General features: G+C 37.8%; 1 protein-coding gene across 1 annotated transcript; it reads right to left on the bottom strand.

Annotated features, from left to right (window-relative positions):
- Positions 1-4626: 4626 nt before the first annotated feature.
- On the bottom strand, positions 4627-22925 carry LOC140231883 (transmembrane protein 130-like). The gene is made up of 8 exons (XM_072312035.1): positions 22842-22925; positions 22336-22566; positions 19432-19752; positions 13725-13924; positions 11681-11801; positions 8784-8871; positions 7203-7414; positions 4627-6632 (listed from the first exon to the last, which is right to left on the bottom strand). Exons 2-8 carry the CDS (start codon positions 22511-22513, stop codon positions 6355-6357), a joined length of 1398 nt encoding a protein of 465 aa, XP_072168136.1. The 5' UTR covers positions 22514-22566; positions 22842-22925; the 3' UTR covers positions 4627-6354.
- Positions 22926-26802: the final 3877 nt, after the last annotated feature.

Raw genomic sequence — 26802 nt, 5'->3', positions numbered from 1 at the left:
CACTTACTGTCTTTGGCAAAGTGCTTTACAGCGCATTTATTACCAGGCTATACCTGTCCTCCTGGTTTGACAATGTATACATGCAATCACTGGGTTGAGAAGCGGGATATTGAGACATAATTATAGAGATACACCTTTTTTGTTTTCATATCACATTTCTTCAAGGCAATATATAGCACTTACGTAATTTTGAGCAGACAAGTATAAACTGTACTTGCAATTAATTTATGTCACAAAAGCAGCCTAAAACTTTGCTGGTACGACTGCACAAAACAGGAAGTATATATATAATTATACATATGTAGATTTTCTTACTTCACAAGAATCTTGACAGCTGCTTCCAACAAAAAAAGTAATCATGATCTTTGAAAAAAAGAAAAGAAAAAACACTTAAAACTTATCTCATAGAAGATGCCATAATACTCAGATCAAGGTTATATGAACATGCATAAAAGTGCATCCACTGCATAGAAAATACATTTATCATACTCTAAATGAAAATGCTTGGAACAATATAAAAAAAAAAGAAGGAAAGTGGCAAAAATGCAAATGAACCCAGAGGACATTTCTGCACTCAAGATATCACTTTATCAATGAATCACAAACTTATCTATTAAGAAATGAACAAATACCATGAGCAAATGGGCAAATTATCTAGCACGATAAAAGAATAAAACACACTTGTCCCAGGTGGCTAAATTGGCTGTGCAAAGATGATTTTCACAAACGGAATGGCATGATCGACAATCCACCTACGCGCCATACACATGAAAACTGTATAACAGTTATTCTTTCACTTGGAGCAAGCGGTACAGCAACAGTGGAAATGTTGGCGCATTTCATGCAACATGAAAGTAGCCACAGAATAAAAGCGCACAATTTTTTTTTTTTTGCTTGTACACTGTATATGTAGTGTCATTTCATATCTTTGATTCTGCAGAAATATAAACATGTGAATTTCTCAGCCAAGTGAAAAAAAAAAATCACTTGCGTAAAAGTGTATCTGCTTTTACAGTATGTGTAGCAGGTGTGTAAACGTGCAAAGGATGTACAGAAAATCAAATTTACTTGGCAAAAATTTCTGTGGGAAGCATACACTAGATCAACGCTCATAGACAGCATAACCACCTGGATATCAGGTAATGTAAAAGTGGAAATTTTCGCGGTGTTGAAATTTTCGCGCATTTCGCGCAACCAGAAACTAGCGCGAAAAATAAAATCCCGCAAATATTTTTGCTTGCCATATGTTCCTGTGCGTGATGTCTAGATTCCGCGGAATTAAAAACACGCGAAACTCTTCTGACCTGGCCAAGCGCGAAAAATTAGTCGCGTGAAAATATCCACTTTTACAGTATGTCGCCCGACAGTACGAACATCTCTTTCCCTCAAGTAGACTAATGGCTGTTTCAGCTTTGATATTCAAGGCTGTTTTAAGGGATGGTATAGCATTGGTGGAGATGGGGACCAAGAAATCACTTATGAAATAGTACAAAGCATACAGTTCTAAGAGGAATTCAAAGTTTATTTGATGAAAATTGTTTTTTTGGGAATGGCTGAGACATCCAAAAACAAAGTAAAAGAAAGCAAAAGTAACAAAAGGTGGGTCCCACCTTTTATTAGGATTGCTTAGTTTTGGATATTTCAGTCATTTCAAAAGCAAATTCCATCAAATAAACAATGAATTTCTCTTGGAATTACATATGCTTTCATATTTAATAAGAAGGTTTTCATTATCTCACCAAAAAATGTTAGAAACCTAAAGTTAGGTCTCAACCAAAACTATACGATCCCTTTAAATGACCAAACTTTGCTTTTTTCAACTTTACTCCTTACAACAGCACATTATACGAACATAACACATGAATATTATCAAGGTCTATGTATCAACACAAAAAATAAAAACTACGAGGTGCAATTATATGCATATATGTATCAATAACACCCCAATCCAATTAGTCTGCAAATAGTGAATGCACAAGAGGGTGGTTCAGTATTATAAAATGCATTATACATGATTAAGGACACTTCTTTGTGAAACATTAAGGTAGCTCTTCAAAACAAAACTTTGGTCCATCTTGGGCATTAAATACTTATTCAAGCTACATAAATAAGTAACAATATCCAGTCCATGATAAAGATACATTGTGTACTTGAGTGACAATACTCATATCGTCGTACAAAGGTAACCGGTGGATGACTTTAACATGAAAAAAAAAAAAAGAAACAGAAAATTAAAAATGCACTTGTGTTTCTCACAACAGAACTTTACTTTAAGAGTTATTAAAGGGACACCCTGTCATATGACTGTATTATACAGAAGGTTATCTTCTTGTCAAAGTGTGTAAACATAGATAGACTTCCTTCTCAATGACATTTTGAAAGACAAGTGCAACACCCATCAGATTTCACATGCGAATTGCCCACTTTTGAAGCAAAAATGTCTAGTAAATGGTAAACTGATGAATATCTGGCTCTATCACATAATCAATAATTGGTTGTATCTTAAACTTAATCAAAATTTTTCTTAAAATGGAAATGCACAAACTCCAAGTTTCCAACAAAATAAATTTTGGGAGACACACTGCATGGCAGGAACTGTATCTGACTTTTACATATCACCGTCTTATCAATTCACGTCCTGTTTTATCACGACAGAGAATGCAAAAGCCTGCCGTAAAAAATGTCAGTGAGTATATTGATGACATCACCAAATGTGATTTAGATAACGTTAAGTGCTGCTAAATGATAAAGGCCTCCGTGAATACTGATACTAAATTGAACTATGCTTATACACAAAGGAATAATCATGACCCAAATACGTGGATATTGAGCAAAATTCATGGTGTTTACAAACAGCAGCAATGTCAACCACCTTTTCTACTGGAACAGTGCAAAAAATATATATGCCGTTATCATACAATAAATAGGCACTTTGATATCTACATGACATAAAGCAAGGCACAAACTGGGTAATCAGAATGCAAGTACATCGAAAATGAAACTAAAAGTGTCCTCAGTATCTTTGTGTACGTCAGAGGATGAGGGTTAACACTGTTTTGTCAATAGACTTCTTGCTCTGTACAAATATTTCATTTAAAGAAAGAAACTAAACGTGTGAAAATAGGAAGGCGCATGACGTTAGGTTTCACTAAGTAACAGCTATACTGGAGAGATGTTCATAAAAAAAAAATTACAGGAGCAGTACAAATACATCCATGTATTATCTTGGCAAATATTGGCAGAAATATTGAAAGTTTCAAGGGGGCAGACATTGGATTCAAGTTCTCTGGTCCAATCATGAATTCTCAGGGAAGGATCATCTAGGTCATGGAATACAACATATCTGATACACAAACAGTGCTGCACTCACAAAGCTAGAACAGACTTTGTTGAGAAAAAGAGAGAAAAATTGAAACATTTGACACAGATGCAAGCACTTTACACTCTCTGCTTGGTTCTGGTCTTACTAGGCAGACCACAGCGTAGAAACAAGTATGGATATTTGAATTCTTCTTTAGCCCTCCACATGCTATGAGAGCTGAAAGGTCTGTACTTACAACTTGTAGATGTAGATTCCCTAGGCAGATTTCCAAAGAAATGATAATTGTTTGATTTTTGCCAGAATCATAATCACTTCCACTGTGTATCAACCACCACTGTGTATCAACCAAGAAGAGGACGATGTGTTCATGCGCTAACATTTACAAATCATCCTAAAGTTCACTGATACCTCAGGAACATCACTGGCACAACAGAAAGCAAAAACAAAGAAAAACAAACAAAAAAATGAAAATGAAACACCCATGGTACCCTTCAGAGTACAAACTAATATTGCTTGCTTACGATATGGTTGGTTTATAGCACGGAACAGGAAAAATTTCAGTGCACGAGTTACTGGCACTATCTAATCCATTAGTTCAGAAAGAAACTGGACAAACCCAGTGTTAAAAATTAGCACCATTAATGCCTATTGCAGTCTCATCCCATGGAATTATCGAACATAACCACACAGACACCTACCACGTAAAAACAATTTCACTAATGCTGTAAAAAGAGGAATCTGGACACTTCAAACAAGTGCAATGTATATGACCTGGGTATAGAATCAACATAAATTGAGAATCATGCATTCAGGAAACGTCTGATCTCTGAAATCCATATGTAAAATTCAACTACGTATTACAATTGAATTTATGGAAGACACAGATGGTAGTGTACGAAGAAATAATTCTGATCATGACTCTATATTCAGTGTCTCACATCATACAGCATTACTATAAAAGCAATCTCTATATCGTATAATGTCAGAGTTTCATGATCTACGTAAACTTCTGAATATCATTCAGTGGAGTTATTTCCTGTGGCTAAAAAAAAAGACATTTGAACATGTGCACAGCTTGTTACTATGCTTGTGGAACCTATAGCAAAAAAAAATAAATAAAATAAAAACAAAATTAGGAAAGCTTAAGTTGCCATGGAAACCCTTTCAGCAGGAGACATAAGACAAAATACAAAATTTAAGAATGTAACATAAATACTGGTCCATTGCTAGACACCTAATGATCCACCCTTTGATGATACAGACAAGCACTAATCCTTTAAGTGTTAATAGACATGGTAGTGGTTGCAATGTTTATATTTCAGATGACCAATATCTAAATATTAAAATGAGCATATATATACAAGAATCTTTGTCATCTAACTGGCTAAAAGCCAGTCTTGTCCAATGCTTATCTTTTTTTTCATTATGGTGACAGGATCGATATGTCCATACAGTATGAACAAATGTTAACATTTCCAACCACTGAAATAATTTTTGCCAGCAGTGGTACTGTCCCAGATTTCGTTGTCGCAGTTACGGGCCCCCTGACAGAATTTGCAATTTGTAGACCTATCCACATTAGAAGAAGAAGTATAAAACGTGCAATGAACATCAGGGGACCATCAATTTCTGGTAGTGATTAATTTCACTAAAATTGCATGAAGAAATGAATGTTTGAGGAGTCCCACCTTCTTCTCTCACGCTGGACAATTCAAACATTGTTAAGATTGCACTTCACCACAAAGCTTGCAGAACAAGGTTTACTTATTAACATCATGACCTGTTTCCCTGACACAGGCTAGGAAGACATTTTGCTTTTAAAATCCTCTGACTTCATTTGAAAAGCCATCGCGTTCCCATTCACAAAAGTTTCGTGCCGCAAATACTTCTGGTTTTAAGTACTTGATGATACAACAAACCATGTGACCAGTTATAATGTTACAAGCAATTTGCATAAGTTTTTTTTTTTTTCTTCTTTTTCTACCTCTCAAGGAATTGGCTTAACAGTAAAGCACAGCTTTTTTTTTTTTTTTTTGTATGTGTCAGTAGGAATATTGCATAAGCTGCAAGTTTACAGTACAGTATCAACTTGTTTTCACCTTCTTGGTTGGATGACCTTGGTTAGTGTGACCTTGTATGTGAGGTTCCTGCAGAAACACTGTAACCTGATGCATCATAGCTGTTTTCTTCAGCAGTGTGCTCTTACAGGGATGAAACATACATTGCACAGCAGTGAAGATTCAGTCACACGATTAACATCCCCTCAGAGTCATCTGTTCTCGGTTGAACCCTCCCAAGCCCATTGACTCAAAGCACCATTGATACTGTGTACAGCGAAGTTGCCCCACGTGATGAGAGAGTTAAGACAAAAGCTGACACATAGCCAATGGGAGTCCAAGGGTGGCAAGATGTTTTTGGATGTTACGCTCACTTTGCTGTAGATTTTGCCTCATTGCAATGTCATCCTACTTGATCAGAATTGCTTGATCATTGTTTGGACACTTGTCCAGGTTGTCTCCTTACAGCCATCACCACTGCACTGAAGAGTCGGCAACGAAGTGCGTTCTCTTGGAAGCTGGGAGGTTGGATCACCATGAGCATAGCTCTTCACATATAAGTGTACATGTGTCCATTCACATCTGTAAAGACATATTCTACTGTTCATGAGTATAGATCTGAGAGAGGGCATTCCAGAAGTGCAGGAGACGTGAGCAGGGGAAGGTGGTCAAACGTTGATACCACTGGCCGCACACTAGTGACCCACGTTCTTGGTCACTGATATTTGTGGGAAAGTTGGACGGACAGAAGCGCGGCCGATTTCAATGCACTGCAACATCTGTGCAGCTCCAAACGGGAGAGTCGGGGAAAACTCACTACGCGTGGTGGCATTCATCCACCAAAGAAGCACTCCTGTATGTAATGGAAGCAGGCATGCTATGCTTTGTCCTCTCCAGAACCCTGAAGATGGATGGAAATTGCGATGTTCACACACCTAAAACACATGCACTCACACAATATCTGCAGTCTCTCGATCATAATCCGTAAAACTTTGAGGATCGGTTCATGATTGGCCTCTTCTCTCTGGAGATCTTCTGGATGCTCAGGATGCGCAGGACGGACGGGACGCGCAAGGCGGGACTGTTGTCTTCCACGTCGCTCTCGCTCATCTGGAAGTCAAAGTTGGCCACCTCGATGTGCTTTAACCTGTTCCGCTGCACCTGCTGCATGAAGGCCATCACGCCTATGACTGTCATTAGAAGCCCGGCGACGACGGCGATGGTGATGGCAGTGATGGACTGGGCCGGAAGAGCTGGAGGATAACAAAAAATACAGCAAGATATTACAGACTTGGTCTTTTACAATTGCTCATTTAGTCATTATCTATCCCCATCATTTGATGCAACTGACTGTCTGTTACAATGCGCTCCCACTATAACGAACACGTTTATGATAAAATTCTTGTTACAACAAAATCAAAATTCGGGTTCCAAAATTATCATCTCCATATCTAAATACACTCTACTGTCAAGTTATAATGAAATTTTGTTATAACGAAAGAAAACTGCCAGTCCCGAGGACTTTGATATAATGGGAGTACACTGTAATGACTATCACATTACCACTAGTCTTTTTGAATTTTAGCTGGCAAATTACAGTGGTTTAATGAACTCTTTCATTAATACGACTTTCAGCCGTATTTTGCAAACTATATTGGTAATCATCACAGACATACAAGGAAGGGTCAAGTTGTTTCTTCAATCATATTGAAATAGTTCTAGGACATAAGAATGGCTGGAGTTACAAAATAAACCCCAGACATTATTTCTCCATCACCCTTTGGAGGCAAAAGGCATAAAAACGTGAAGGCTCTCAAACTCACATGGGGTGTGGGCCTGGATGGCTGAGACGTTACCGGCAAAGCTGACATTGTTTGTGGCTGCCACAATGAACCTGTACATGCCCGAGGTCTTGAAGTGGTATACAATGCTGCTGTAGCAACTCTCCCCCTCCACAATACCACACGTTGTGTTGGTCTCATTGATGTGTTGGTCTGTCGGTTCCAGCACTGTGAGACAGAGGTTGATCGGTGGGCTGGAGGACATGAAAGAGGAATTACCATACTTCGACATGTTGAAATTCATCTAATGTATGACTATATTTGTTACCCTTCAATATGCTGAGAGATGGGACACCACAGCAGTCCAGGTATTCTATGAACACAGTTGTATTTGAAGAGATGGTTTAGTTTTGGTCTAGATGGGGCTTCAGGTTTCCAACTTTTATTTGAGATGATGAGAAAACTCTTCTGAAACATGAAAGAGCATACAATTCTGAGAGGAATTTGGAATTTATTTGGTCAAAACTGGTTTTGCATTGGCTGAGATAGCCAAAAAACAAAGAGGTCCTAATAAAAGTTGGGACCTACCTTTTATAAGGACGACTTTCTTTTACACTGTTTTTGGATATCTCAGCCATTTCAAAACCGATTTTCGTCAAATAAACTCTTCAATATTTCATAAGTGGTTTGTAATTATCTTGCAAAAAAAAAAGTTAAAATCTGAATCCCCCATCTTGACCAAAACTATACCATCCCTTTAAAGGTCCAGTTTACCTTTGGGAGCAGTGATTTCAAAAATGTTCAAGATATCACATTTGATGCATATGTGTAGGTCTGTTGTATCATAAAACATCCTACCATATTAAATATTTGCAATAAAACCTAAAATATAAGGAGATATCAGGGTTTTTCTCAGTAAACCGTAACTGTATACGGTTTAGTCTGGAAACATTTTTATTATAACTATTGTTCACATTTTGTGTATTTAACAACACTTAACATCGATTATACGGATTCAAATTTTGACAGTGGTTGTTTCTATCCCTAACTCACATTTTAGAACTATTTTAAAGCACTAATGCTTTCATCTGCAAATGGTAAACTATGCCTTTAAAGACAAAGACAGCAACATATAATGTGCATATAAAACTCTAACAATTTGTGGCACACCACCAGTAGTAGCATTCCTTCAGCCTGTTGCATAAAAGTTTGAGGTGCAACTGTCTGCAACCTAGATCAAATTGCAAAAATTAAATGCAACCTGCAAGTGATCACAATTCTGTTGCAAAATGCAAGATATGATAGATTACAATTGTCATCTTAATTTTTCTTCTTTTCTCAAAAATAAAACATGAGTAGACTTATGTTTCAGACATACTTTTTTATCAAATTTTCATTAAAGAGGCTATGAAAATGAACCAGTAATATGTGCAGTGAGATTTGCCTTTGTGGTGATGAGGAAAAGACAAAAATCATGTTAACACAGCAACATGAAACTTGTGCAATTGCTGAATAACACTGAAGCTAAATATGATTGCAATGTACCATTGAATGTGGGAATTTTGGGCACACAGTTGTGGCACTGATGCACGTCATTGAGCGTCATTCACTTCAAGCACTCACCTTCCATTGCATGTGATATTAACGACTTCCCTGTTGCCAACTTTCACTGAGGGCGAGCTGCTCTTTATTGTCAGATTGGTTATCGCATCTGTAGAGGATCGGTATCAAACAAGTGGGCAACATGTCAACTGCAAATGCAAAGAATTAGTTGAAATTTGTCTTTTCTCAGCAGCCACCTATCCTGGTATCATTCTGCCATCTTCTCGTACCACACGCTAAATTGGGCAGAACTCACAAAATCTATAAGTATTCAATACATGGGTAATCTATAAGCATTCAATACATGGGTAATCTATACACAGATATCTTATAAAACTTTCCTTTCAACAAACACATTTTTTTTTTCAGCTTAAAAGCTGCAGTAGCATGCTTGCATTTTAAAGTAGGTGGATGACAGAGCCAATTACTGATTATTATGCCAGCAATCTCACTGTCATGTTTATACTGAGACTGGTAATTTGGAAACCCTACTCCAATGTAGATATTACATTGAATGATTCCATGAAATTTATTCAGTCATTGTTCTCTCAAAACAGGTTTTACCTCTGCTAATTTTCTCTTCAGCAAAACTGCTTTCATTTCAAAAAGCCTGCTCCTATAAGTGTGAGTTTCCTCTCAATACAGACTAATATGGTAGCAGCTTTAGGTTGGATACATCCTGGTATTGCCAGACGTTGTTTCCAGCTGGCATGAATTAACAGACATCCATATCATATCTATCAGGAAGTACTGAAGTATGTTTCCCCCCCCCCCATAAAATAAAAAAAACATGCACACAAATGACAACAACCAAACACACACATATACATACCCTGTACATAGTAACGCATCCATACGATATATACACACTCACACATAGAGAGAGGAAAAGGATGTAACATCATTAGCACACACAACAAAAAGGATTTCCTCTTTCTCCACACTTTGTAAACAGAAAACTGTATGTACACTGACCTCTATGTCAATGCACAGTTACATGTTCTATGGACAGCCGTTCAATACTTAAAAGATTATCTATTCAAAATTTACACAGCTTTGTCTTTTTGTCAGTTATGTAGCTGGAATATATCACAATCCCAATTCCATAAGAACACCAAATCTGAGACTAAGTTTGTTTCAATAAAATAATCCACAGGAAGACTTTGTTTGCTTAGTCATCATACCAGCCCATAAAATAAAGCACATAATTTGTTGTTAAATTTCCTTTACAAGCTCATTAGAATTCTTATATGTAGCTTCAAACACTGTATGTTTTTCGTGCAAACATTGTATAAAACATAAATTTTCTTGTAAGCTGGTATGATAATGCAATCAATTTGTGGTTCCCATTTCATTCACACGCTCATTAGAATTATCATACAGCTTCAAGCACTGCCAGCTGCGTACAATGTATATGATATAAATAACTTGTTGGTCTCTGGTGACGAATGCAAATGTAGTCAATCTATGCATAAAAGGCTGACACTCCAAGAGTGGTTGCAGATGTTACACTCTAGGGTAACACAATTGCGAACACATTCAAAATGAACATGTATAGATCATAATCATGGCTAATTAAAACAGAAACATACATCTTCTGTAGCAATGCATGAACTAATGAAATGTGCACATACAATCTCTTTTACGTAAGTGGCTACACCACAATTCTGCCATAACATACATAACATTACATCAAAAGTATTGGAAGTTGTTCAACTTAACTGTTATTTGGCATAGCATAAGAATTTGTCATTATTATTATTATTATTATTATAGCAGGAAAACATGATACAGGATGAACTACACACTAAGATTGCTGGATCACAGGTGGGGGGGGGGGGGGGGGGAGAGGAGTGATCTTTTGTGAACTTTTTGGAACAAACTCTTGGTATCACTAGCACTGTATGAGTTAAGTTACTCTGCTATTAAGGTATAGGCAGAGCCCAGACATGCCATTGGAGGAGGGGGGGGGGGGGGATTAGACAGAAAAATTAGGGAGGAGAAGAATAAAAGAGATACACAATGTAAATCAAAGAACTTGAGATAAAGCAGTACTCTAGATCTGCAACACATCAAAGACAAGTGGGTTTATGGAGAGATAACATGAGCCAGTTGACCCTGTAAAATTCTTAGCCTTCATTACAGACACTGCCCCTAAATCCCGAGGCATTATGAAAGTTCTCATAAAGCAGAAAGACCTTCTTCTATTAAAGACATGGCCCCTTCATGTCTCCAGTCCCTATACACCAATAAAAAAGGGGGCATTATATCCCTGTACTAAGATCTTTCTTTCTCCTTGGGCTTTATCACACCTATTAAAGTCTGCCAGCGTCTGGGGGATATAAAATAGGATTTGACCGGGCTCAATACCCACAGGCCAAAAATCAATTTTACATCTATAGGACAATGGCTATTGTGATGAAAGGCTAAGAGGGGATTACAATTAATGAATTGCTGGATTACAGGTGGGTTTAGGATGTCAAAGGAGGTGTGTGTGTGTTGGGGGTGGGGTGTAAATAACCATGGATCTTCCAAGGAAGCATGATCTGAATCTGACATCTTGCTACAAAAGTTGTATACCCCTTGACAATTCAATTAGGATTGCATTTGTAATTTCTGAAAAAGTCCCCACCTTTCTGTTCATGAGAGAGACAGAAAAAAAATGATACAGTTTCAGCACATGCCCCTGCAATGATGTAGTGCTTTTGCATTGAAGGGGTGGGGGGGGGGGGGGGAGTGACCTTTCATGAACTTTCTGGAACCATCTCTTAAATCACTTTTAGCATTGCAAGGAATAGTTTGTAGTGAACAATCATGTCAGTCCACCTCAGGTTGATGATGTAAAACAGGAATTATAATATTTCAGTGGCAGATGAAAATAAACGGATGATACAGCATGAATTGATCTCAAGCCTTACCTAAAACAGCGATGCTCTTAGTCCAGGAGCCATAAAAGATTTTGTTGCTTGATGTCACAGCTGTTGTATTGCAAGTTACATTGTAGACTCCCATTTTCTCATAGCTATACTCCAGAACAGGCTGCGAGATAGTAAGAAATGGAGCGAAAACAGAAATAAAGTGAAATAATATGGGAATACCATGATATTGCTCTGTTTGAGGGTGTTGGGTATCTTAAGGGCTTCAGTTCAGTGTTTGTATGTCAAACTTCAATATGAAGGAGATTCACATCCATGTACATGCAGACGATATATACATTGAGCATTTTGACTGTTACTTTAGAAGTAACACATAAATTCTGTGTGACTACAAAAACTGTCAACTGCTGCTCTAGAATAGAACAAAGGCATAAGAAATGTGTGAAATAATGTTGCATGGTAACACAGTTCAGTTGGGTAGCAACAAAAATGTGAAATATAATCCAAAAAGGTATGCTGGAAGTAATGCAATCTCAGATTATACCCAGTTGTGGTTGCTATGTGATGTTTTATATTGATTACTGTATACGCTGTTATTTTTGCGTAGATATTTTCGCGAATGACGAGGTCATAGACATTTTCGCGATTCGACCCCGATGCTTCCTTAATGCACTATTAACAAAGCATATGAGGGCATTTTCGCGTGTTGTTAAATTTGCGATCCAACTGTGATTCGCGAAATTCACGAAATTAACAGCTTATACAGTACAACATATTGGGCCAAAGCAGTATCCATCGCGAGAGAGTGGACTGCACGCAGCTTGTTAGCTGCATGTGATTCAATACTACTGCAGCTGCTACTCCAATCATCAAAAACGTACTGGTAGCATTCTATGATACCCACTACTGACTTGGGAGGGTGCTTCAGAAATAAACGTCGAATACACCGACTCTTATTAGTTTACAGTGTCTATCTCAAAATACTCCAAAACAAGGAAAAGTAGAAATTACGCGGTGGGTAATATATGTCCCCGTCGGAAGTAGCATTTTGTAGCAAATGTACAATACAGGTCAAAGAAGTCAACGGTCAAAATTCTGTGTACAAGTTCTGAAGCCCTCACCTAGTGCCATCACATAAAGCAAACGGAATTGAAATCGGGTTAGAAATGGCGAAGGAGTAGCATTTTGTAGCAAAATGTACAATACAGGTCAAAAATCAAGGTCAAAGAAGTCAAAGGTCAAAATTCTGTGTAGAGGTTTTGAAGCCCTCACCTAGTGCCATCACATAAAGCAAACGGAATTGAAATCGGGTTAGAAATGGCGAAGGAGTAGCATTTTGTAGCAAAATGTACAATACAGGTCAAAAATCAAGGTCAAAGGTCAAAGAAGTAAAAGGTCAAAATTCTGTGTAGAAGTTTTGAAGCCCTCACCTAGTGCCATCACATAAAGCAAACGGAATTGAAATCAGGTTAGAAATGGCGGAGTAGCATTTTGTAGCCAATGTACAATATAGGTCAAAAATCAAGGTCAAAGGTCAAAGAAGTCAAAGGTCAAAATTCTGTGTAGAAGTTTTGAAGCCCTCACCTAGTGCCATCACATAAAGCGAACGGAATCGAAATCAGGTTAGAAATGGCGAAGGAGTAGCATTTTGAAGCAAAATGTACAATATAGGTCAAAGGTCAAGGTCAAAGGTCACAACTGAAATTCTGTGTAGAAGTTTCAAAGCTCCCATGTAGTGCTATCATATAAAGCAAACAGAATCAAAATCGGCTCATAAATGACAGAGAAGTAGCAAATTGAACATTTTGATCACACACGGACGCACGCACAGATGGATGGACAGACAGACGGACACACGGACACACACACATATGGAGCCCGTTTCATAGTCCCCTGCTCGAACTCGTTCGGCGGGGACAACAACTCAATATCCCGAAAAGTCACGTCAGCCAGACAAGCGCCTTGATAGACCCTTTGGATGTATATACTGCAAGCTCATTCGAAATTGTAGAAGATGAATTTTTGAGCTCTCCAGCTAACTATAATTTACCTTTAAGCTTACAGCCCTTTTAGTTATTCTACTTACTGATGCTTCGAAGTACGCCTGACCATCTCCCGTGTCCCATGTGTACAGAAACTCTGCCGTTTCCAGATAGTTGCTGGGGTCATAGACAGATGCGATCAGGGAGACGTTGGCACCGGTCGGCAGGTTGCACTGGGAGTCACCTGTGGTGTTGCATTGTGGGTAGGCCCTCGAGGCAGCAAGGACCTCCCCATTCATGGTATCTGTAAGTAGCAAAGTGTAGAGAATGACATAGACAGACAATGAGAGAGTGCATAAAATATTTATTTCAATGACATATATCAAAAATACACCCAATGAGAATTCATATTTAGCAGCATGAAAATAGACTGGTCATCTGATTTGATTAGCATTGCCAGGTTCCTCCTCTCCCCCCCCCCCCCAAAGAAAAGAAATCAACATCAAACAAACAACAAAATAAACAATTAATAAGCAAAATAAAACAGATTAATTCTTACTTCACAGGCAATCAACTTGGATAGACGAGTTTGCGAATGTTCAAAAATTAGCAAAAGGTAACTGATCCGTTTAAAAAAAGGGGGAGTATTGTTGCTCAAATCTTAGTAGAACCATGCAAAGGCACCTCAAAATTTCTGTCTTTGTGTGATAATATGATGTCCCTTACCAAATGCATGTGTATCATCTTGAGTTGATGGCATTCCCTATCATGACAATACTCCCTTTTCTTGTTTAGCATCCTTGCACCAAAATTAACATAATCTTTACAAGAAATATAGGAAAACCTTTTACTTTCCTGAACCAATGAAAAAAGATGTAAAATGTGTGATGTACAAATATCACACAAGGGAACATCCATAAAACCAAGCTCTCACAAACAAGTATAAGATTTTTAAAAAAGTAAATATATGCCTTCTAGAAAAAAAAAAAAGCACATCATTCTCACACACCAATAGTGAGTACTCTGTATCTGAATTGGATCTTTCCAATATACATGATCTACATGTATGATATTCAGAAGGGTTTGATGTTTTGCTCACTATACTGCTCATCCATTTGACATTTTACCACGTTGACAGATTTTGCAAACATTTACTGGTAGTTGAAAAAAATCTGCAACTTTGTCTCAAATGATATTCCCCCACATGATTCAAAGGTGTCAGTGGAAAGTTTGGGAATGTGGTAGTGTCAATCAATGTGACAGCATGTTTTACTGAAATTTTAATAGCTAAAGTCATGTCTCTTTGCGTGTCATTTCATCAATGAATTACAGCCGCAGCTTGGAGACCCTCTGATGATTATATGGAGCTACATTATTGTATCCTCCAATGGCTTTGAAAATTAGTTTTCGTGGAAGAAAGCAACATTGAGACTCCTGTGGTGTCATTATCAGTTAATTGGGTGATTTGTGGCACGTCGTGTGTTTCAGAGGATGTATGCACTGAGTGGAAACTTTCAGGTTTATGTCATGATCTTTTATGTGGTTGTGGTTTAGGATCACGACCAATGGGCTCACCAGGATATATATGCTGTAAAGTACTATAAAGCTCACACACTGCATAATGCCTTTCTTAAAAGCAGACTGCAATAATTGCCAAATGACCGGAGATCTCAGAAAACTGAGTGTATAGGATGTGTGAACAGTCTATTTGATGATATGACCATTAACTGCAGTTTATAATGAACCAATTAAAGCACAGGAATAGAAATGACATCATCTCATCTTAAATTGGGCTATCAAGCTTGCCTGGCTCTACACCTTGCATTTCACACTGGTCAAAATACATTGTATACTTCAACTTGGTGTAGATGGTTGATACTCTACTATGCCCTTCATTTCCTTTGTCAACTAAAAAGCAAAAATAAATTCCAGCAGTTATGTCTGCCACCTATAACCCATTAGTAAACATACATTGTTTAGTCTGACTGGGTTCACATATGTGGCAAGGCTTGCATACATTGGAGGTCAGTATTAGTGCAGATGAAACCCAAATATCAACACTAAAAGTAAAATATCACCTGCAGCGTGTATGAATGTAGTGGAAGAAATAGTTATGCACGTTACCATGGGCAACCATAGTAGGATTAGGCATGACACAGGACTTTGCCACAATAAGCAAGGTAATGCAATATAATGAGTCACAAAACCATACAAGCCAGTTGTGCTTTGCCCACTACACAAGAGATGAGATGCTTTCATACCTCTCTGAGCTAATTTCTAATTTTGATTACTACTGTATTTGACGGCAGGTCACTCAGATTCAATTCACAGAAGACTGCAGGTTATCTTGGCAACAAATTTTTTTCCTTTGTCATTAAAAATAAGAAAGACTTGAGAAAGCTATTGAGAGGACCAGTGCTAAGAATAAAAAGCTAAAAGGAGATAAAAGTGTCAGGAGCTCTATGACCACTCCACTCATCTACACAGGCACAATCCTGTATAATACTATACATCTTGTCTCTATGTACTTATACACGTATGTATACTCAATGGAGAGGAATTACTTACACTAGTGTACACTTAATCACAGAACCATAAGACTGGTTCTGTACTTTATTCTCACCAGTACCTTGAATATTAATTTCCTACCTGCTTCAATACAGACACATTCCACTCTATGATGAGTTTTACGTGTATGCTCAACTTGCAAGCACCTAGTGTAAGTGATAATCACTGTATACTCCACCTCTTTATTGCAAGCTGTTGCTCGGTGTACCATCCAAAATTTCAAGTTTATTTCAGCTTCCTGAAAATCCACCTGCATATCTGTTATTGACAAGTAAAGATTTTTTTTACATTCTTTCTGTGTACAGAAATGATGAGATGAAGTATCAGTGCTAGCTCATCACTGTGTGATCTATAACCTGCAATATTCTTATGTTTTGAAATCCTGTCTTTTACCACGCTTTAACACTAAATCTCTTTTTATCAATTCAATCATTGTCAAGTAGACATCAGAAGAGAATTATATATTGTACATAACAGTATACAATATCTGAGATATCTTGACAAGTCTGTCTTTATCTCAAATATTGTATTTTGCTCCCTTTACACTGTGTTTGTTTTCATACAATCTACCGTTTTATCTTTATCAGGCTCTCTTGTCAGCATGTTAGTGTGTGCATATTTCACAGCTGCAGTAGTGTTGGGTGAATTCCTGTGGAAATCGCATCAGTGTAGTGTACATACAGAGTGTACAGATGTCTACTAGTCCAAGGATCATCTCTGTTCACAAGCGCAAATATTTTCAAGTTGGTACACCCCTTGGCCTTTGTATGGGGAAACGTTTATCAAATTTGACCTCAAAGGGAGGGAGGTTTTTGTCTGTTATATAGACACATCAAAATTCCTGCAGGATTGCCATATATACAGTTGTAGCTACTTAATACAACACTATTGATTGCTATTTTTACCTCCGCCAAGGGAGGAGGTTATGTTTTCGTTACCATTGGTTTGTTTGTTTGATTGTTAGTTAGTTTGTCCGTGTACAAAACAACTCAAAAAGTAGTTAACGGATTTGGATGAAACTTGCAGGAAAGGTTTAGAATGATACAAGTAAAAGATGATTAAATTTTGGTAGTGATCCAAGAATATCTGGGGAATTCATGAAGGATTTTGTTGATATTTTGGCAAGTAGGGTCAATGAACTTGGGAGTTCAGGCTGCGCATATTTGAGGTTTGCATGCGCGCACTAAAGTGCATGCTCTAGTTTCTGCTAGGGCGAGGCGCACCGCGCAGCTGAGGGTTTATGACGTAACAAAGGCTTCTATACTGGGAAATCGAGCGACTTTCAGCACACAATGCTATAAGTACGTATGGGTGGAAATCATTGATATCTCTATGGAAGAACAAGATCAGTGGTGGAAATGAGCTGCATGCTTGGCGGAGGTCTGCGCTCTCAGAGTGCTTCTCTCGTTTTCTATGAGATTGATATTCTCATCTCAACATTTAATGAAGCCTATATTTTTGAACACTGCTTTCATTTGATATCGATCTTCTTTTTATTTTACTGGAGGGAAGAGTTGATGAAAAAAGGGACCTGTGAAAAGATCCTGCCAATCCAAGCTTTTATGTCCTCCCATGCAACGGACACTAACTCTTAAAACATAATATATTACTCATAAAATGTAACTGATATAACTTGAAAGTATGGACAGAGCACATTTCTCTACCAACGTAGCCTATAAACCCTAAATGTTGGGCAATTACATGTACTTATATAAAAGCATATATATTTTGTTAATGCAAAAAATCCTATGAAAGAAAACCAGTGTGGATTCTCAGAATGAACACACACAGGGTGTCTGTGTCAAATCTTGTGGTACAGAGTTTTCTGACCAGTCTTCCTTGGCATTCTCTACTTGTAAGTAGTTACATTCAAGTTAGCAAAATGTTTCAATTGCTGCATCTTGCTATAATCTATGACTTCATATACACAAAATTCCTGGATCCAGCTCACAAAACTACAAATGATAGTTTGTTTCTCCCCAACTGGTATCTAACATTCTCTGAAACTTCTGACCACATCCCTGTACAACATAATGTTCATTATACAGTGTATGTTACTGCTAATACCATGTAGACACACAAAAGCAAACAAACTGATGCAAAAAAAGAAGAAGAAAGAAGCAAAAACAAAACAAAACATCACCTTCATGGCAAAGGTTAGCGATGGGGATACAACATTATGGTATACCTGGTGTACTGCCAAGTCTACAGAGATAACAATATCAACTGGCTACTGTACAATGTACAGCAATAGTGTATTTCCAGCCAGTGCTGATAAAGAGCTAATCCCAAAATGCTATTCAATGGATTATCAATAAAGAAAAAAAGAAAGAAAGAAAGAAAACAAGACCAGAGCCTTGCTGAAGTGTATAATCTGGTATGCATTATACAAATTGTGAATGATGCAGTTAATTTTGAAACAAAAATGTATATTGTGGTCTGACAAGGAAATCCAAATACACAACAATGTACTGGTATATTTCTAGCCCACTTACAATAACACCCATGAATTGTAGACAATCCAAAAATACTCATGACATGGATTCTTGGTTTTGACATTACAACCCACATCAAACCTCCATTGAGTCAACTGGTACATCAACCCACACTACACATCACAATCTGAAGAGAGTGCATGATGCTTGGAATAATGCACAGTACCAGATACAGCAAAGCAACGATTTCTTCCGGCCATGGGTTTCCTTCTTCCTATGAGTCATGACATAGATTCTTTCTTTTGTTTTTGTTGTTTTTGTTGCTGTTGTTGTTGTTGTTTTTAATGCTACTTTATTGCAGTACACAGGCAAAGGTTACTGTATACTTTTAACTTGTTATTCTTCAGTTTTCAACTTCGCTGTATTTACTTGGAGGTTCCAGAAAGACCTGGTGAATTTCCAGCCCACACAATAACAAACATATATTATGTATCCTTACATACTCTAAAACCACCATTTACAGCTGTAGTCAGTGTTTTGGTAGTAGCCATGATATATGTTAAAAAAAAAAATCATGGGCATCTTGGATTGGACTTGAACCAACAACCTCCTGATTGCTAGACAGGCATCATATCCACTAAACTACCAAGCTTGATAATCAGGACACACTGGAGATATCATGGCTACTACTATAAAACTGAATAATTGGTCTGTCGATGAAGGGGAATATGTCACTCTGATGCAAACAATAACATCATTGTTTTCCTCACTATTTTTAAGTATTACAGTAACAATGATATATACAAACCTGTCACAGCAATCGTTGCATTTCCTTCTGCCAAGAGGTGCAAAACCAATGATTCAGGATAGACCTTTACATGAAATGTATGCAGCCCTGCCTCATAAACCTGTGGCTCAAACTCTATCTGCACTGTGGATGTATCACCCTGCCCACACTTCACATTCAAATAGTCCGGCCCCGTCCAAGTGTAGCAGAAGGATGTAGGTGCGGTCGTTATTTGCTCGCCAAGGTTGTTGGCTCTGAGGACAGCAACAAATGTTCCCTTTGCACCACGGACAACAGGCCCATCACTGGTCACATCCACATCATATTGGTGTTCAGATGAGGCTGTGTGAGGAGGAGAATGACCTATGTGAGATATCCACAAACCACTTGTAACAATACGTGCATAATCCCATTTTCATAGCACTACATACACTAGGGCTTGATCTGATAGTAGCAGTGGCCCAGGGCCGCTAAAAACTGAGGTTTCGTCACCAAATTTTCAAAAAGGTAGGTTTGATCATGCAACAAAGATTTTAAATGGATTGTTACACCCAGTGAAAACCCAGCCATTCACATCCGCACAGAAGAGGAGAGGAAAAGGGGATAAAAAAAGAGAAACAATGGAAACAACAACATAAACAACAACAAAATAAAAACTGTTTGCTGCACAAATATAAATTAAAAAAAGGCATGTCAGTTGTCGTGCAATGTCCTCTATTTTAACAACAAAATAAGGCTGATTACAGGGAACTTGAACATGAGGCATGACTGCACTTTAAAGGGACTATACAGTACTGGTTGAGGTGGGGATTCATGTTTTGAACATTCCTAAGTGAGATAATGAGAAACCTCTTATGAAATATGTAAGAGCATGTAATTTTAAGAGGGATTCAATGTTTATTTGATGAAAATTGGTTTTCAAATGGCTGAGATATCCAAAAAAGTGATAATAATAAAAGGCGACAGGCCACACCTTTTATTAGGATCTCTTTGTTTCACCTTGTTTTTGGATATCTCAGTCATTTCAAAACCGATTTTCATCAGATAAACTTTTGATACCCCTTAGAATTGCATGCTCTTTGACATCTCATATAGTGGCTTCTGAATATCTCGCAAAACGTTAAAAGCTAAATCCTCACCTCAACCAGAACTGTACACAACCTTTAATCCCCTATTCAGACCTATTGAGATCTGTTCTTCTAATCATAAAGTCCGTCTGTATTTTCCAGGTTTTGCATTACATTTTAATAGAGGGATGGAGTCACTGAACTTCTAATCAATCCTGTTTTCTTCTGTAGCGTCAGTCCAGATTTAAACCAGGTTCTACATAACTCATCACAAGCACCAACTTTGGAACACACAAGATGCCCAGGGCAGCTATTCAAGTTCACACTCACAATTCAGTAGAGCACGACAACAAAGGTTTACTAATCAGCCATTAGTGGTTCCGCTGCACTGAAAACACCCTAAACCCATCCCTCTCCCCAGATCTGGCCAACTCGATCAACCATCGCAAACACTGCCCCAAAGCAATAACTTTCTCCATACATTATAGATAGATACACCCAACTGCACTCGGCCGCGCAACAATGTCCTTTCACGTCACACGGTAGGCCCTCAGTCCATCTCCAGATCGATGACTGACACTCAAAATGTTTTAATCAGTGACCTCAGTGGAGTTATGTTGTTTTTTCTTTTAATTTTTATTCTTTTCCTTTTTTTCTATTTACAATTTACAGGTAATTGTAAATGTGTAATGTATATCATTTTCATGACATCAAGTTACAGTATAATTATTTTAATGAGCTTTTGGTTATCCATCATCATCCTGCAAAGTATTAAGAAAGTTTGTTTATATCTACAAAAAAGTTCTACTGTTACCTTTTTTTTTCTTAAAATTGATAAAACGGTGCCCTAACTGACTTGAAGCTACTCTTTTAGTCTAATAAGTACTTACTCATCATCAGCATCAATGGCAATGCTCCTTCTTGTGCATAGCTCCTTAATCTTCCTGCTCATTCCCCCACGGTTAATGCTGTACATTTTATAGCTTTTTCAAAAGATTATGGTCGGCCCATATGTCCCTCTATCATCTACACTTGTATGTATCATAATTTTCATATCACATTACACATTATGATACCTTCTCAAATAAAATACCCCGGTATCTATTGATTAAAGGGAAGATAAACCCCAAGAACAATGTGGATTGAGTGAAAGCAGCAACATTAGTTGAACACATCAGTGAAAGTTTGAAGAAAATCGGAAAATCGATGCAAAAGTTATGAATTTTTAAAGTTTTGGTGTTGGAACCACTGGATGAGGAGACTACTAGAGGTTATGATGTATGAGTGGACTACAATATCAAGAAAATATAAAGAAAATACTACAAAAATCCATTTTTCATGAAAATTACAAATTCCATCAACTTGATATTGACATATGTTAAGGGTAGCAATTATTCCCCCTGCTTTCTGAAAGCGGTTGGTCCACTGCTCTTTCATAATTCTAGAAAAGTGAATTTTTGTTGAATATCCTTTATATTTTCTTTGTATTGTTGTCCACTCATACGTCATATCCTCTAGTAGTCTCCTCATCAAGCGGTTCCAACACCAAAACTTTAAAAATTCATAACTTTTGCATCGATTGTCCGATTTTTCTCAAACTTTCACTGATGTGTTCTACTAATGTTGCTGCTTTCACTCAATCCACATTGCTCTTTGGGTTTACCTTCCCTTTAAGCAAATAAAGTCTACACTGTCGTCCATATCCTAATACCATAGTTTGACTAGGTAGTAGGAGCTGCAATCTTAATCTTTTCTATTGCACTGTAAATCATCGATCTAAATTACTAACAATCTAGTCAGTAGTCTATTTCAATACATTAATTCATTTCATTAATCTCGACGATCCACTGGCACTAACCTTCTTCATGTAGACCTACAGCAGGACTCAGCCGGCGCAAAAAGGTCGGTCGTTTGACATCTGCTGCCTGCACAAAATGTGAGGAACATTCAAGCATTGCAGAAGCGATGAGAAAGAAGCCCAACAAGGTGGTCGTCAGAAGGGTGGTCATCAGAGACAGATCCATTGCCAAAGCCATTTCCCCTGCACTTGCAAGCTCTGAATCCGAACTGTCGATCGTCTTGTCTGGATCTGGAGATTTAATACGATTGAAAGTGAATATGAACTTATCAAGAGCACATGCACATGTTGGCACTGGGCATGAGGAGAAGGCAACGTAAAGTGGCCAAGAAAACCGTCAACAAAGTTCTGGATAAGTTTATTCCAGTAACGATGTCGGTTGATGTCATGTCAACAATTCATTCAATCCGCCGAGACCGTGGTAATTGTAATGATTTTATACGTCAATTGCCGGTTTGACTTTGAATTTGAGCTTCACAGAACCCAACTGATGGACGGTACGGTACCCGAATTTTAGAGAAGATCAGTCGCCGGAATAGGTCTCAAAAGTCGTTGGCTCTATAGCGAGTATATGCGATTGCTCCTCTCATTTTACACTTCTGGAACTAAGCTTCATTCATCCTGCCTTGTCAGGAGGATGCCAAGCATCTAAACCACTAATGGCATTACATTACACAACACAACGCATAACACGCCTGAACAGCGTGAATTCACACTCTGGAGCTTCTGTCAGGACAAAAACGACCCAAACACCCCTCCCCTCTCCCCTCCCTCACGATGTCGCGCATGTGACTGAACTTCCCTACTAGTTCTAGATTCTAGACCCTTCAGATTGATGTATTTAGTCAAATGATCATGAATTATACAGAATCAATCAATTGTCAAAAAAAAAAAACAAATTACATCCATACTCCAGAAAGAAAATTGGAAATCAATCTTATTTTGAGTTAGCTTTTAGATAAATTTTTTTTTCCTGGATTTACAAGTGAATTTTACGATCAGAAGGAAAAATGAGTCTAGTTTAAAGAATAGTATTACTGTTTACTTTTTGTGGTCTAGCGGGCGCTCGACTGATTAGCGTGAAATGAAAAGCGGACGTCGACGTTCATTGTCTGGCTCGTTGCATGCAGACCTTATTCGCGAGCCGAGGGTATTTAGCATTGTTAGGATTACATAATAGAACAGATAAGCCATTAGAAAAGGATCTGCTCGTTTCAGCAAAAACTGAGGTACCGGGTACATGTACTAGGCGAGCCTTTTACAGCGTTTGATCACGAGCATCCATGTCTTAGATCACAGAGAATAACACAAGATGCTTGCACTTCATGTTCTGGATGAAAGAAAAACATGCGTACCCAAGTTATTGATATAGTCCTACTTTGGCGAACCACAGAACAACCACTCTGTGGATAATCAAAAATTTCAAATTTCCTTGATTCAGTGTATTATCTCTATGCCCGAAGGTAATAAGGCAACTCGAGAAAAAAAAAACCCACAAATTATTTGTGTATACGTAGAGGCAGCAGGCCTTTATCTATAAAATAGGCCCCTATTATATTCATTTCTGTTTTCGTTCACTGAAATCCATTTGTCCGTCATTCGTAACTTTTTTTTTTCATTTCAGTCAATCAAGCCAATATAGTTCACATAAACAAGATTTTATTTATAGGTTGCCCACTATTTTATTATCATCATTATACATTGCTGTACTATTAAAATCTTTTATAGACCTACCATATTCATTATACTATAATGATTATTACTATCATTATTATTAGTATTGCATCATTGTTTACATATTTTGGTAAAAATCGTACTTTACTGTAGCAAGAATCTATAGGCCTACGGTTTGTTTTAAAGGCCTGCAAATTTCTGCATAAAGAAAACATTGAATTGCCATGTTTATAGGCCTTTATTCAAAGAAAATAGATTAGATTATTACATTGATCATCTCAATGCAAAATTCTACATGTACACTTGCACGCACACACACACGTACATTAACATCACCGTTACATGCACACATACACACATGCACACACACACACACATACACGCACATACACACACATTCACAACAGAGATACGCAAGATCAAAACATATACTGTAAAATGACTTTCCTTCACTCTACATTTTACATCGATATTATAAAGCGAACCTACAGATTATGAACTAAATTTACATTCATTGCAGGCCGAAGGGCTGAAATAACATACGCTAATCAAACTCCAAATATGAGGAAATCCCTTTATATTTAGAATAGTCATAAATATCAAGGGTGAATATGATTCACTGGATAAATTCCATACAAAAATATAAATCAATTAAACTAAGGATCCGTGCACGTCTTCACTGAAAATCTATAAGTTGAAACTCGAGATTATACTTCTTTCATCATAAATTTATGAACAAAATAGGCTCTAATCTTATCAAAACTTTATAGTTTTCAGGAAAAAATAACAAAACATGCATAATCATGAACAAGCAACATGCATATTCAACTATAATTTCGACCACTTATACTGTGTCTGCTTATGTCTGTTCACCAACAAAAAAGTTGACACTTGAATACAAATGATGTAACTAAAAAAAAAAAAGAATTAACTGTTTCAAGGAGAAGAATAGTCCAAGAAAGTGTGTTAAATAAGGTACTGAGGGTGAAAGAGAATTGACAAGAGCTGGAGTTACACATAATCCATAGAGTTCTTTGACAAAAACACAAAGCGAAGCGCACCTTTTGTTATCACGACGCTAAAGGGTTTTAAAAGGTATTCTTCTCCGAGTGAACTCCTTGGAATCTGGTTGTGGGGTATAACGGCGACCTGTTTTCAATGCACGCATTGACGTCGTGACCAGGAGAGGTGAGAATTCTCTCTCCCACCTCCCTGGCTGCTTGGACGGGGCAGTAAAATGGGGACTTCCGATTTATAGTGGGCAATTTCAACGATCAACGGAGTTAGACGACACACAGACATATTCACTGCATAAAACAAACGTGAAACTGACGGCAAGGATAAAACAGTTCCATTTGTTTTTGTTTTTGTTTTTAATAAGATACATGCTGTTCTCGAACGATTTGGATAGAACTTGAGTTCATTAACTTACATGATTGAATGGCAAAGACAAGACAGACCTAATGGTAATTTTAAGACCAGTTTCGGGTGCAGGAGTGAGCTGGATTACCGGGCGCGCGCCCCTCCTTTTCAGTGTTTTGTTAAAACAAAACAAACAAAAGAAACAAAAAAATGGAAGGGAGCACCTCCCCTTTTCGGAATTCCTGGATCAGCCCCTGAAGAAGAAATAGTAAATACTGAAGTATCACAGTACTTGCCGACGGTAGGCCCACTTGCTCATGAAGAACTACTATGATTATGAGATATTGTCTTCGTAAGTTTCATTTCGAGGACAAAATTTCCAACCTTGTTTCCATTTCTCTCTTTTGTCATATTTTTAAGGACTTTTTAAAATTAATTTCTCATGTGATTCTCTTTTGCGACATGAATACATCAATGCGTCTAATGTATTACGCCATTTTCATCAGGTTACATGAATGATGTGGCGTCCTCCTATATACATTTCAATCTGGTTCCCCTTCAATTTTTATCTATACCCCGCGAACTTTTCGTGGCACACTGCATAGTTATTATGATATGTTGTCAAGACTGTGAGAGATGGATGTATTATATACGTATCAAAGAATTTTATTACTTTTTTTTTTTAGTACAAAGAGACTATAATTAAGTCATATCATGTTGGTACATCATTCCTAAGCTTTGTTAGGCCAATATCATGACATATTATATGGATCTCTCAACTTCGAGACTCGCCTCTTGATGGGCAGAAACATGCAGCTAGGAACTAACATCCTTGCGAGCATCCTTGTATAGAAACGAGGAACAGGACGCCTTGCGAAAAACACTGCATGTTTGTGCTGATATGCAAAGTTTCCGGGTTAACCCTATAAATCCCAAGCTATTTTGACCCCTTCCAGGCCCAAGGGGGGGGGGGGGGGGCACATTGTGCCCCCCTATATAACTTCTTTATTATATGATGTATGACCGTCATATTTGGCACGTGGGTAGAGCAACTCATACTCTACATGACCCAACATTCGAAATTTCCCAAGGTCATCCACTGAGGGCGCTATTTACCAAAATATAAAGAAATACATAGGACATACGCTTAAATCATGTTTTTTCTTCTTCTTCTTCTTCTTCTGATTAAGTCTGCCTCCTTCAATATACTGAAGATTCTTGCAGACTGGTGCTATTTACATTATAATACAATTTATTTACAGATATTTACAAGCACATAGAAAAGTTGACGAAAAAACTAGCCACTGTGATCAACCGTTAGACGGTTTCGAAATGATCCCACAGATGGCGCTGAAACAATTTCTGACGACAGGGAATTCCAGTTCCTGACAGTTCTTGGGAAGAACGACTGGCGATGCGATTCAGTTCTCG

This window comes from Diadema setosum, chromosome 8, assembly GCF_964275005.1.
Source record: "Diadema setosum chromosome 8, eeDiaSeto1, whole genome shotgun sequence".
Taxonomy (NCBI): domain Eukaryota; kingdom Metazoa; phylum Echinodermata; class Echinoidea; order Diadematoida; family Diadematidae; genus Diadema; species Diadema setosum.
Note: the sequence above shows the minus strand (reverse complement) of the source record. Positions and strands in the feature narration are given on the sequence as shown.

What these genes read in the sequence shown, in the direction of transcription:
- LOC140231883 (XM_072312035.1), bottom strand. Translation starts at nt 22,513, where the DNA reads ATGGCTTTGGCAATGGATCTGTCTCTGATGACCACCCTTCTGACGACC. An exon ending in TGTAGGTCTACATGAAGAAG is followed by an intron (nt 19,753 to 22,335) that starts GTTAGTGCCAGT and finishes CTCCTCACACAG; the next exon opens with CCTCATCTGAACACCAATAT. An exon ending in AGGCGTACTTCGAAGCATCA is followed by an intron (nt 11,802 to 13,724) that starts GTAAGTAGAATA and finishes ACTATCTCGCAG; the next exon opens with CCTGTTCTGGAGTATAGCTA.